This window comes from Hypanus sabinus, chromosome 21 (assembly GCF_030144855.1).
Source record: "Hypanus sabinus isolate sHypSab1 chromosome 21, sHypSab1.hap1, whole genome shotgun sequence".
NCBI classification, from domain to species: domain Eukaryota; kingdom Metazoa; phylum Chordata; class Chondrichthyes; order Myliobatiformes; family Dasyatidae; genus Hypanus; species Hypanus sabinus.
Genome location: NC_082726.1, coordinates 51,338,849 through 51,352,891, shown reverse-complemented (window position 1 = coordinate 51,352,891; position 14,043 = coordinate 51,338,849). Strand labels below are relative to the sequence as shown.

At 42.8% G+C, this 14,043-nt stretch overlaps 1 protein-coding gene across 8 annotated transcripts in view; it reads left to right on the top strand.

Moving 5' to 3' along the window:
* LOC132379043 (PH and SEC7 domain-containing protein 1-like) overlaps nt 1-14,043 on the top strand; it is a 222,282-nt gene that overhangs the window by 168,049 nt on the left and 40,190 nt on the right. For all 8 annotated transcript variants that reach the window (XM_059946520.1, XM_059946519.1, XM_059946523.1 and 5 more), the window contains one exon: nt 12,779-12,822. In XM_059946520.1, the coding sequence (XP_059802503.1) occupies nt 12,779-12,822 (44 nt within the window). The remainder of the gene's footprint in view (nt 1-12,778; nt 12,823-14,043) is intronic.

The following is a 14,043-nucleotide window of genomic DNA, read 5'->3' as shown; positions in this document are numbered from 1 at the left end:
TTCCACGGTTTGTATGCTAAATTTATATGTACTGTCTAATATAAACTGCATTTGGTTTATTAAATATTGTATAGTTCAGATACAGTTTAATATGCACTTTAGTGATCAATATACAGAGTGCTGGATTAAATGCACTACATGGACCAATGTCCTGGATTAATTTGCCCTGCATAGTCCAGTATATGGCGAGCTTGGTGTAATAACAGTGTGTGATCTAGAACATAGAGCACTAGTTTACTATGTAATGCATTGCCTTGCAAAGATGGAGTGTACTGTATGGCCCAGTGTACAGGGTGTTGGTTTAAAATGCATTTTAGAGAGTATTACTGGAGAAATAGCCAATGAATTGTCAGTGTGTGGATTAATACAGTATGTACAGTGCATTGTACAATATAGTGGGATGGATTAAATTGTGCTGTGCTAGTTTACTGCTTTAATAGGCATAGTATAGCTCCATGTGCAGAGTATTTGTTTAATATCTATTGTACTTAGCCCAGTACAGAATGTGTTTTGTTTACTATAGACTGTGCACTTTAGGGGTTTAGTACACATGGTGTATATTCCTGTAGACAATGGGGAAGTTTGATGTACACAGTGTAGACTGTGTATAGTGAGTTTGGATGTTCGGAATAGTACTTTAAAACGCATTGTGTGGTGCAGTGTACAGTGAGCAGATTTAATATGCACTGTACATGGTCTTGTAAATGGTGCCTGGTTTAATATGCTCTATGCATGGTTTAATAGGCATTGTGCATGGTCCAGAATGCATTCGGCTAGTTTAATATACTGCCATGGTGTAGCATAACGTGGGCTGGTTTAATATGAAACGTGCTTGGTTCTGCATTCTCTTGACCATGATCCAGTGAAAGATTGTGTTACTGAGTTTACACCATCAATAGGACTGGGATAAATACTGGGAATTAATTGCAAGTGACAAACAGTGTAATTTTCATCCCAACCATTGCTCTGATCCATGCTGCTTCCCACTAACCCTGGCTCCATTGAAAATTGCTGCCCTTGTTTTTAATCCTCTTCGTGCTTCAACTGCCCCTCACCCCCAGCTCCTTCTCTTTCACTTTGCTAATGCTCTAAGATTAAAATTCAAAGCTCAAAGTAAATTTATTATCAAAGTACATCGATATCACCATATACAACCCTGAGCTTCATCTTCTTGCAGGCATTCTCAATAAATCCTTAATCGAATAATAATCATAATAGAATCAATAAAAGACCACACCAACTTGGGTGTTCAACCAGTGTGCAAAAGACAACAAACTGTGCAAATACAAAAGGAAAAAAATAATAAATAATAAATATAGAGAACATGAGACTAGGAGTCCTTGAAATTGAGTCTATAGATTGTGGGATCTTTTCAATGAGTGAAGTTATCCCCTTGGTTCAAGAGCCTGATGTTTGAGGGGTAATAACTGTTCCTGAACTTGGTACTGAGAGTCCTGAAGCCCCCTTGCCTTTTTTCTGATGGCAGCAGCAAGAAGAGAGTGGGACCTGTGTGGTTAAGAAATGTTAGAGTAAATGAGTGGTTGATGGTTTAGACTTGATGGGCTGAAGGGCCTTTCTGTTCCTATTCTCTCTAAGACTCTGCTTCTCCAGTTCCAGCCTCTTAATCATCTCAGAGTATAATAACACACCATTAAAGGCGATGCCTTCATGTACCTGCGGAATTCTTTCCCTCTGCCCTGTTAACAGAATCCTACAAAGCTCTAGTAATAAGCTGTAGCAACAAGCTACTTTTCATCTAATGTATGCCCTGTTTATGTATGCCAGTGAGAAAAATAAACTTGAACTTGTATCTGTAAACTTTGCCTCTTGGGCGTCATCAGTTTTTCTTTGATAACCTTCCATGAGATATTTTTGCTGTCGTTAAAGTGGTTTTAGATAATAAAAGCTTGTACATGCCAGAAATCTGAACTAACAATGGAAAGTGCTGAAAACACTCCGGCACAAGCGATGTTGCAGATACTGGAAACCTTGAGAAGCACACACAAGATGCTGGAGGATCTCAGCGGGTCAGGCAGCAGTTCATATTTTGAGCCGAGACCCTTTATCGGGACGGGAAAAGGAAAGGGGCTGAAGCCTGGGGTCTGGCGTCTGCATTTTCCTTTCCAGTCCTGATGAATGGCCTTGGCCCAAAATGTCAGCTGTCCCCTTGCTTCCGTAGATGCTGATTGACCTACCGAGTTTTATATGTGTTGCTGAAAGCACTCAACAGGTCAGGCATCATCTGTTGAAAGGGGAACTGTTCTGAGGAAGGGTCCAACACCTTCTATTTCTACCACAGATGCTGCCTGACCTGCTGAGCGTCTGCAGAATATTATGGATTTATATTGTAATTTTTAAGTAAAAGACTTGGTCTTGTAGCTCTGGGGGTGGCTTGCTGGGGTGGCATTTGCCAGCCCGAAGGGCGGATGGAGAGCACCAGGCATTTAAAGTGTGGGTGTTCCTTCTAAGGAAAACATATCACTTGTAAATCTGCCTGTGTATTTTTTTCTTAAAAATCCCAACCTACGTACGAAGCCAGATGTTTCTCTATTAAGCCCTCGGCGTTGGCTACAGCGCTAATTAAACGCTGACACTTGCCAAGTAGCAATACAAACAGACCGGGCGGGCGGGAGCGAGGAGCCTCTCTTGGGAAGAGCTGACCCCACTGTTTCTCGCAGAGGCAGGGCAACAGCTCTCGGCAAGGCGCCAAGTTTACCACTACATGCTAATCCCAAACAGAGGCAAGTGCAGGGTTGTCAGTGGAGATAAAGGGGAGCGTGAATCACACCAGAGTCTGCGATTATTCGGCACATCCAGAGAGACCTCGGCGCTGCGAAGCCTGCTCCGCGCATTTGCAGAGACGGGGAGCTATGATCGGACTGAACAGCGTTCACACGAGCGGCAGCCTGCAGCTCCGGTCAGCGGGGGCTCGTTACAACCGGGATTACTATGGGGCAGACACCTTTCGATACCGACCCCCACAACGCTCCAAGTCACTGGGGCCACAGGGAATGTCAAAACTCCGCAGCAAGCAGAAGGTAAACGGGGGCTGCGGGAGGATTTCACGGGCATTTACACCTTGCCGCGCGGCTCCCTGTTTCGCAAATGTAAAAAAAAGAAACCGGCTACGGACTGGCAAGAATTGGAGAAGAAAGCAAAACCTAATCAAGTGTCTGTAGGAGTGTGGTGCGAGCAATCCCGTGCTCTTGTAAATAATCAGAATTATCCCGTTGCAAAAATTTGGATGACCGTCCAATTTCCATCTGAAATCCGGCGCGTTTTCCACCTGCTACCCTGTGTTGGAAAGCCGCAGAGAGAAAATTCCCTGGGGTGCTTGGAAGTGGGTGTAGTGGCTTTCGCCCGAGGGAAGGAGAGGGGTGGGTGGAGGGGGGGAAGGGGAATCAGTTTTGGTTTGGTGCATTGCAGTATTTATTCAGAAGGGCAGGGTCTATAGAATCCGCATCTGGGAGCAACCACCAAGATGGATAGGACAGCCCCCTCCTCGATTCCCCCTCCCCCCCCCCCCCACTCCGCTGCAATTCCCAAGCGGGTTAGCTGAACGTTGTTTCTATTCCCCCCGAGTCCCACGAAGCAGTGGAAAAGACTTGCTGGATTGAAAGGAACGAGCCGTGGATATGGTGCTATCACCAATCCGGGGATTTAAACGTGGTCCCGAGGAAGGGTCGCGGCCCGAAGCATCGACTGTTTATTCATTTCCATAGATGCTGCCTAACCGGCTGAGTTCATCCAGCATTTTGTGTGTGTTGCTTTAAAGGTGGTGCAGCAGCCTCGGTACCAGAGCGCCGGGAACTGTTGCCCGTGCATTCACGTAAAACGCAGAGCCGCTGAGAAATATTGCTGGCTGTGGTGGCCAGTGAATGGACTCATTCCATTCGTGACGTGAAAGAATGGCTTTCTCTCCCCTAGCATAGCCGAATGAATGGTGTGTGACACACGGCATGATTAAGGTGCAGGCGAGGAGGCAGTTCCAGTGAATTACGGCTCCACCTTCAGCTGGTTAGATTGTGCTTTTCCGCAGCTGATTTTGCGGCAAAACATTCGATGTTATAAACTCCAAGATGCGCTTGTGCACTAGTTGCCATTAAATTTGCCTCTGAAAGTTTAGTATGACAATTCGTTAATTGCCAGTCAGCCTCTCAGTCATAAATTGAGCGTGAAGTTCCATAGAGTAAACAAAATGTACTGGAGGAACTCACTGGGTCCGGCAGCATCTGTGGAGGGAAGCTGATGTTTCAGATGGAGATTCTTCATGCGTTCCCAGGTCTTCAAACTGTTTACTAAAATGTGTCATTTATTATATTTTGTTTTGTTGTTAAAACCCATTTCCTCTCCTCCTCTTCCCATTTTCCTCCTGATTTGATATTCAACTCCTGCACTCCAGTTCACATCAGGGAATAAATAACATTAATGAACGGCACAGAAAGGAGATAGCTTGTCCCCATGACACAGGCATCAGAAGCTAGAGTCTATAGATTTAGGGCAAAGGAGTGAGATATATCAGCTAGTTGAGTGGTGTTGAGCAAAGAAGACCAAAGAAGTAATTGTGAACTTCAGAGAGGGTAAGACGATGGAACATACACCAGCCCTCTTTGAAAGAAAGGGTGAACAATCCTGGGTGTCAATATCTCTGAGGATCTATCCTGAGCCCTACATATCGATGCAGCTATAAAGGCACAACAGCAGCTAAGTTTTATTAGGAGTTTGTGGAGATTTAGTATGTCACCAAAGACACGTGCAAACTTCTATGGATGTCGTGTGGAGAGCATTCTAACCGGCTGCATCATTGTCTGGGATGTGGGCATCGCAGAGGATCAAAATAAGCTGCAGAAAGTTGTAAACTCAGTCAGCATTATGCGCACTAGCCTCCCCAGCTTCCAGGGCGTATTCAAGGAGTGATGCCTTAAAAAAGGCAGCATCCATCATTAAGCACTCCCATCACGCAGGGCATGGCCTCTTCTCACTACTACCATCAGGGAGGTGGTACAGAAGCCTGAAGACACACACTCAATGATTCAGGAACAGCTTCTTCCCCTCTGCCATCCAATTTCTGAATGAACATTGAACCCATGAACACTACTTCTGCACTGTTTCCTCTTTTTGCACTACTTACTTAATTTTTAAAAAATAGATATAAGTCATGACATATGCCAGTGATATTAAACCTGATAATGATTCTGAAGAGGAAGAGGGAAAATGAAGAAGAATTTTGTTACCCATAGGGTATTTAGAATGGATGATGGAGGCAGGCACTCTCACGAAGAGTATCTGGAGGAGCTCCTGAATTGCTAAAGCATAGAAGGCTACAGAACAAGTGCTGGGTTCAGTGTAGATGGTTAGCATGGATGTGGCGGGCTGAAGAGCTCGAGTCCGAGCCTTGCAGATTAAAAATAAAGAATTAGGTTGCTTTTCACGGTATGTCAAATCAAATCTGTGAGGATCGTGCTGCGGGCAGTGGCAAATATTGCCACACTTCTGGCACCAACATAATATGGCCACAACTTACTAACCTTAATTGTAACTCTTTGAAGTGCGGGAGGAAGCTGGAACAGCTGGAGGAAACTCACAGGCAAGTGGCGGGAACTGAATCCCAATCTTACAGCTCGTGCTGTAAAGCGTTGTGGTAACTGCCACGCGACGGTGGCGCTGCCCTGCCTAAGCTACTGCGCTGCCTGGTGCTGTTTGACATTCCAGCAATTCGCACTCTGTTCTGTTGAGTGCACTGTGAAACCTGTGCAGAGTAGAGGTGCTCTACCCACCCTGTACACCCCACCAGATTGCTACAACATTCTATTCCCAAGAACTCTTCACAACTCCAGCACTTCGTAAGTCAGAAAAGCAGCAGCCCAGCCCTATATTGAAATAAAAGCATCATCCAACCAAGGTCAGTGTGTTGTCAAACCAGGGAGTTGAACTCAACCTTTCAGATTTCTGTGTAACCTGTAATGATAATATTGTGGCAGGAAAAGTATTATCCCTACTCGGGAATGTGTGTGCTCTGTATGGGCTGAAGGAGCAGTTTGTTTCATTTAGGCTCTGTGAAGATAGAACAGGTATTGTGATCCTAACATTACATCAGAGCTGCAAACTGAGTTCCACGGAACAGAAGATATCTGCAGCTCCAGCAATGGCCAGCAAATCCATCTGACCTGTCTCCCAAAAACCCTCAAATATATTTAAAGGGGGGACTTAAGTCGGGTGTTAAGGACCTGTCTTAGTATTTGGGCACAGCGAGCTGTGTGCGTGGCACAGACTTTCATATGGAACTTTGCTGTAGTTCGGTGGTTTGTAGCTCCTCAATATTCCTTTTTAAGATCAGGTTTATTATCATTGACATATGTCATTAAATATATACGATGTATATGTATAAGTATATATGTGTGTGTGTGTGTGTGTGTGCGGGGGGGGGGGGGGGCTGCTAAAAGAGAACAGAAGTAATAAGGTAGTGTTTATGGGTTCATTGACCTTTCAAGAATCTGGAGGGGAGGAAGCTGTTTCTAAAACATTGAGTGTGCATCTTCAAGCTCCTGTAGCTTTTTGCTGATGTTATTATTGAGAAGAGGGCATGTCCTGGGTAGTGGGGGTCCTTCAGGATGGATGCTGCCTTTTTAGACCTCGTCTTTTGAAGATGTCCTTGAATGTTAGGAGGCTCATGCCCATGAGGGAGTTGACTGACTCTTTTATAAAAAAAAACATTCCTACTTTCCTCGTTCAGATCTCCTTGGGAGTTTAGTTTCTTTAAGAGAATTCGGGAGAATGAAGGAGTAGTCGGAGTCCCTAAGCAAAGTTGTTCCAATTACCTAAACATTGTAAAGGGCAAGAAAATGCTGTGAGACTGCGGCTTAACATCGTCGGCTGCTTTTGCTCCCTTTAAACTTACTGGTTTCATTGGAAAATTTATAATAATACAGTATGACATACTGAAGAAGCCAGTTAAAAATATGTTGGGGTATTAATAGGCTTTACATCAAATAGCCCTAAAATTCTGCTAGTCCAGTACTATCAAAGTGCCAGGGTACAAGATTTTAGAAGGTTTGATGTCAGCCTAAAGCAAACTTTAAATAATGGAGATCGGCATGGTTTATTTACCTGGCTGAAAAGACTAGTGGTGCTGTGAGCTATCCCTCTGTTGGAAGATTGAAACTGTTCAAACTCCAGGCTACAGCTGAACAACAATGCTAAACTTCTCAGACATGTTAAAATGAAGCCCTGATCCCACGGAACATTCGAAGTTCAAAGTATATTTATTATCAAAATATGCAAGTATTATCATATACTACCTTGAAACGCATTTTTCTTGCAGGCATTTATGGTAGAACAGAGAAATACAATAGAATTTGATGGAAAAGCTACACACGTGACAAATAACCAACATGCAAAAGAAGACAAATTGTAAATAAAATAAATAATACTGAGAAGATGAGTTATAGAATCATTGAAAGTGAGTCTGTCGTTTGTAGAAACAGGTTAGGGTTAAGGTAAGTGAAGTTGTCCATACTGATTAGGGAGGCTGATAGTTCAAGGATAATAATTGTCCTGACCCTGCTGGTGTGGGACCCAGGACTCCTGTACCCCCTTCTCTTCTTTCAAGAGACAATATTCTGCTCTCAATCAAGATGCTGTATATCAGTCACTTGGTAACTGGGATGTGACTATTTTCTTGCCTGCTCATTGAATGAGGCACTGTACATTAATTTGATACAGTAGTGTATGCTTGCTTGAAATAAAACCAGAAAGTATTAAAAAGAACTTAGCAGAGCAGACAGTGTCTGTGGAAGGAGGAGGAGAGATCACATTTCAGATTAGAGGCTTTTCATCAAAACTCGTATGAGAACATGGTGAATAAGACAACTGGGTTTGTCTTGGAACAGAGCATTGAACTTCCGATTCAGATTCAGTTTATTGTCATTTAGAAACCACAAATGCAATGCAGTTTAAAAATGAGACAACGTTCCCCCAGAATGATATCACAAAAGCATATGACAAAACAGACTACACCAGAAAATCTACATAACGTTTGGCAATCCCCAGTCCAGAGTCCGGAGAGGCTGCTGCGTATTAATATTGCACTACATTCTTAGCGCGTTTCCCGGAAAGGAGCTCCAAATCCACCAGACAAAACAAGACCAGAAACTAAAGTTACAAGACCTGCACAAAACCACATAGTTACAACATATAGTTACAACAGTGCAAACAATAGCATAATTGATTTAAAAAAAAGACCATGGGCACAGTAAAAATAGTCCAAAGATGTTAAAGGACTATAAATTCAAAAGAAATCACCACACAGTTCCCACAAGGGTCCCGACAGACTCGCCATCCCACGCCGGCGGCAGAAGGGAATACCCCCGCTGTGGACTTCCACAGCGCTGCCCGACTCAGCCTCGCAGACGCAGCACACAATGAAAGCTCCGTCGAAACCAGTCTCGCAGACGCAGCACATACTGAACTTGAAGCATTCCCAGGATAATAGATGGTGATTTGCCTTCAAGTAAATAAATATTCTGGAATTTCTATCTAGTAATAATTATTATAAAATCTCTTCTGATTTGCTAAGGAAAAACAGCCATTCTAAACCAGACTGTGTTCCTGTAGATGCAAAGTAATGCAATCTTTATTGTTCAGAATGAGTAGCAGATGTCGCTACTCATACAGTTCACATATTCTGAACAAATAAGACAAAATCTGCAGTAATTTTCATCATAGCAACTCATGGTAGCATAGTAATTGGTGTTAGACTATTACAGCGCAGTTGACCCAAGTTCAATTTGACCGCTCTCTGTAAGGAGTTTGTGTGTTCTCCCTGTGAATGCATGTGTTTTGTCTGGGTGCTCCAGCTTCCCCCCACATTCCAAAGACACACGGGCTGGTAGGTGGATTGATCACATGGGTGTAACTTGTTGGAAGGGCTTGTCATACAGTGCAGGAACAGACCCTTCGCCCCAACTCATCCATGCCAACCATTTGCATGGCCAATATCCTCTAAATATTTCCTATCTACTACATGCATGTCTGAATGTTTTTAGATTAGACAGAGGGCTATACATCAATAGAATTTTGTCGTCCAAGGATACTGTCGTTACGTTGGGTAAAGATTCTTGCACTGCCTGCTATCTTGATGGCCTGGTCTTTAATTAGATTACACCCTCAGAGAAGAGAGGCAGCCCACAACCCAATGTGGTCACCAAATCCCCTATGGGGCCCAGTTCCACAAACCGATACACACAGTAACCAGTTGTCAACCAAATAACTACACATAACTTAACACTGGACATTGCTGTGCTCCAAGGGAATTTTCACTGTTTAGAGCTTGAATGGGTAGCTATTATTCCATGAATTATTTTGAGGTGTTTGGAGAATTGCAGGAAACACTTAAAAATCAGTTTTAGTCCAAATGGGTCAAAAATAAACACTATTCCTCGTAACGGGGAAAGGCACAGTATACCTTCAAACATCACACTGCTCCTTGTTATAGCTTATAGCCATGCATCCAAATGTATACCCAAGGATTGTGTTGTTTTAATTTTTCCCTTGGCTTGTCAGTAATAGGAAAAATGTCATTAATCTGTTGGCATGATCCAATATATCAAGCTCACTCAAACTTCAAATTCAGTAACCATATAACATATAACAATCACAGCACGGAAACAGGCCATTTCAGCCCGCCTAGTCCATGCCGAACTCTTAATCTCACCTAGTCCCACCTACCCCCACTCAGCCCATAACCCTCCACTCCTTTCCTGTCCATATACCTATCCAATTTTACCTTAAATGACACAACTGAACTGGCCTCTACTACTTCTACAGGAAGCTCATTCCACACAGCTATCACTCTCTGAGTAAAGAAATACCCCCTCATGTTTCCCTTAAACTTCTGCCCCCTAACTCTCAAATCATGTCCTCTCGTTTGAATCTCCCCTACTCTCAATGGAAACAGCCTATTCACATCAACTCTATCTATCCCTCTCAAAATTTTAAATACCTCGATCAAATCCCCCCTCAACCTTCTACGCTCCAATGAATAGAGACCTAACTTGTTCAACCTTTCTCTGTAATTTAAGTGCTGAAACCCAGGTAACATCCTAGTAAATCGTCTCTGCACTCTCTCTAATTTATTGATATCTTTCCTATAATTTGGTGACCAGAACTGTACACAATATTCCAAATTTGGCCTTACCAATGCCTTGTACAATTTTAACATTACATCCCAACTTCTGTACTCAGTGCTTTGATTTATAAAGGCCAGCGTTCCAAAAGCCTTCTTCACCACCCTATCTACATGAAACTCCACCTTCAGGGAACTATGCACTGTTATTCCTAGATCTCTCTGTTCCTCTGCATTCCTCAATACCCTACCATTTACCCTGTATGTTCTATTTGGATTATTCCTGCCAAAATGTAGAACCTCACACTTCTCAGCATTAAAATCCATCTGCCAACATTCAGCCCATTCTTCTAACCGGCATAAATCTCCCTGCAAGCTTTGAAAACCCACCTCATTATCCACAAAACCTCCTACCTTAGTATCATCGGCATACTTACTAATCCAATTTACCACCCATCATTCAGATCATTTATGTATATTACAAACAACATTGGGCCCAAAACAGATCCCTGAGGCACCCCGCTGGTCACCGGCCTCCATCCCGATAAACAATTATCCACCACTACTCTCTGGCATCTCTCATCTAGCCACTGTTGAATCCATTTTATTACTCCAGCATTAATACCTAACGACTGAACCTTCTTAACTAACCTTCCATGTGGAACTTTGCCAAAGGCTTTGCTGAAGTCCATATAGACTACATCCACTGCCTTACCCTCGTCAACATTCCTCGTAACTTCTTCAAAAAATTCAATAAGGTTTGTCAAACATGACCTTCCACGCACAAATCCATGCTGGCTACTCCTAATCAGATCCTGTCTATCCAGATAATTATCAATACTATCTCTAAGAATACTTTCCATTAATTTACCCACCATTGATGTCAAACTGACAGGTCTATAATTGCTAGGCTTACTTCTAGAACCCTTTTTAAGTTTGAATTACTCAATAAAAACAAAACATCCAGCCCGTTAGATCAAGCTTCTAACAGATCTAGTAAAGAAAATCCAATTCACTCAAAATATCTACCTCCATTTGGGGGCTCCCTCCCCCAAATCTCCCTCAATCAATTGATCATTCAGGTCTGTGTCTCTGCTAATTACTCAATTCAGTTGAACAAGAGGCAGGAGCACACTAGTCGAATCAGAATCAGGTTTAATATCACTGGCGTTTGTTGTTATGTGGTAGGAGTGGATCATACTAGCAGAGCTGCTAACACCCAGGTCAGCGCTAAGGAGGGGAATACATAGTTGATGTTTTGGGCTGAGACCCTTCATCAGGACTAATAAAAATGGGTTCAGATCAAAACATTTACTGTGTATTTCCCTCCATAGATGCCAAGTGACTTGCTCTGGCATTTTATTTATTGAGAGATGCAGCACAAAGTACAAAAGTAGATCTTTCCAGCCCTTCGAGTCATGCTGCCTCAGCAACCCTAACTTAACTCTAACTTAATCATGAAACAATTTACAATGACCAATTTAATCTACCTGGTATGTCCTTGGATTGAGGAAGGAAACTGGAGCAGCTGAGGAAAACACACACATTCCACGGGGAAGACATACAAGGGGCACCAGAATTTAACTCTGAGTTCCGACACCCCGCACTATAATAGCATTTGTGCTAATCACTGCACCCATTTTGTGTGTGTTCCTCAAGATTTCCAGCATCTGCAGAATCTCTTGTATTTAGGTTAGTGTACAACTGGTGTAATAGGGTTCATGATGGTTGACACAGACTTTGTGGGTTGGCCAACCGGTCCCGCAGCTGCATCAGTCAAAGCTTGTGCTCAGCCAAATGAATCAAACCAGACTGCTGTCCATCATCTCTTTCTGTCCCACCCTGATACATATTATCTGTAGCATATAGCACATCTAAGCATAATTAAGTTTAATAGCAAATTTGGTTCGTGTTTTTTGTAATAACTGGCTGTAGAGAAATCACTCAGAACGCTGTGGTGAGTAGTGTTTTGCTAAGTATTCGTGTAGAACCGTGTCACAAAAGAAACACAGATGGAATTGGTTAGGATTGTGTCAAAATAATTTGAAGGGCATTTTTTCTCATGTAGAGGGACTAATGAATAAATCAATCAGATTTAGAAGTCAATGATATAATCATATTCCTCCATATAAAACAAACTATTAAAGACAATTAGATATCTCTTTCAAAAATATACAGACACAATATTTTCACATTGCTTTTGTTATACATAACTGTTTTTGACAAAACTGGAATGATGTAAGACCTACAGGTTTTTTTTTACCCTATTTTTCCCAGAACAATCAACACGCCGTCTCCACAGTTATAACACTTGTGCTTGGTTATCAGACATTATCTCCGGTTTAACATCCCACCCAACAGGCATTGTCTCCAAAGATGCAATCTCCTCTGCGTTGTGCTCCCTGGTGGCTTGCCACTTGGCGTGGACTCACAATTTCTGAAGCCAACAAAACGACATTTAGCTGAAGAGGTTCAAAACTGTGCAATTTTATTCTGTGGTGGCTTACCTCTTGACGTGGATTCACTATCTCTGAAGCCAATGAAAGAACGATTAGCCAAGGAGATTCAAAAACTGTACAGTTTTCTTCTTGCAGGATCACCTTTGATGTCCAAGAATCTTATTTTGTTCTGTCTCCATTTTTTGTGTCTCTACAGGTTTTGTACAGCTCGATCAAAAATGAGAAATTACAATGGACAATGTAAGTACAAATCTATCTCCTAATATTCCACAAACTGGTTTATTTTATCTAGGGCTAAATCTTCAAGGATTGTATCTCCACTAACTAGAGGTTTATGCACTTAAAAGCACCAAATCTTCCCCATACACCTACCATTCTGAGTAGAAAATATATCGCCATTCTTTCATTGTCACTGAGAGCTACCCATGCAATGACATTGGGAAGGTCTCCACCATATGGATGGCAGTGATTCAGGAGACCAGCTCACTGTCACTTTCTCAAGAACATTTAAGGATGGGCAATAAATTGCCAGCAGCAACCACATGAAGGAATTAATAAATCAGTAACGCAATGTCAGGAACAATTAACTGATTTACAGATCTATGTGCAGTTTCATTGCTTGTTCTTGTGCTTTGGGAATGTAATGTCTGTTCTGGTAGAGTGTGGTTGTTGCATCTCTTCTGATGCAGTCTATATTTTGTATTGCAAATATCGACTTACGCCCCGGGGACTCCTTGTGAATAATTCACCTCCTAGGAGAACCCCTGTGGATATAGCCATGCTACCCCTGAACCCCTTGTGAATACTGACACATTCCTTTCGAAAACAGAAACCCAGAAGTCCCCTTGTGATTGCTCCCACATATGCCGGGACCCCTGTGAATGTGGACTACCTCAGAAGCTTTTGTGGATATTGGCACATCCCTGTGGTCCCGCAGCAAATACTGACGTATACCCCAGGATTCCCTATGAATACTGAGACATTCCTCAGGAATCCTTGTGAATACTGACACACTCCCCCACGGATCACTGTGAATAGTTACATTCTCTTCAAGTGACCTGTGCATGCCCCTGTGAATACTGCCATTGAAATCTAATTCCCATACTCCCTGCATCTCTTGTAAATCCATTTTCACTCTTACTGGGTCACCCCTCCCCCCCGTAAGTAATGATGTATTTGCCAGGAGATTATCTCCCATCGTCTGGGGGAGAAAAGCAAAGTTGAATTATTGAACACAAGCCTCTGGAACTTGCAGCAACAAACAACCTGCTGGAGCATCTGTGGGAGGGAATCAATTTTGACAATGCCTTTCCTCTTACTGATGCTGCTTGACCTGCTGAGTTCCTCCAGCAGATTGCTCCAGATTCACCAGTACTGGTGGTTTTTCCACCCCTTCTCCTCCCGATCCTCCTAAACTGCCCATCACCTCCCTTCAGTTCTCCAACTCCACTAACCCCTCCT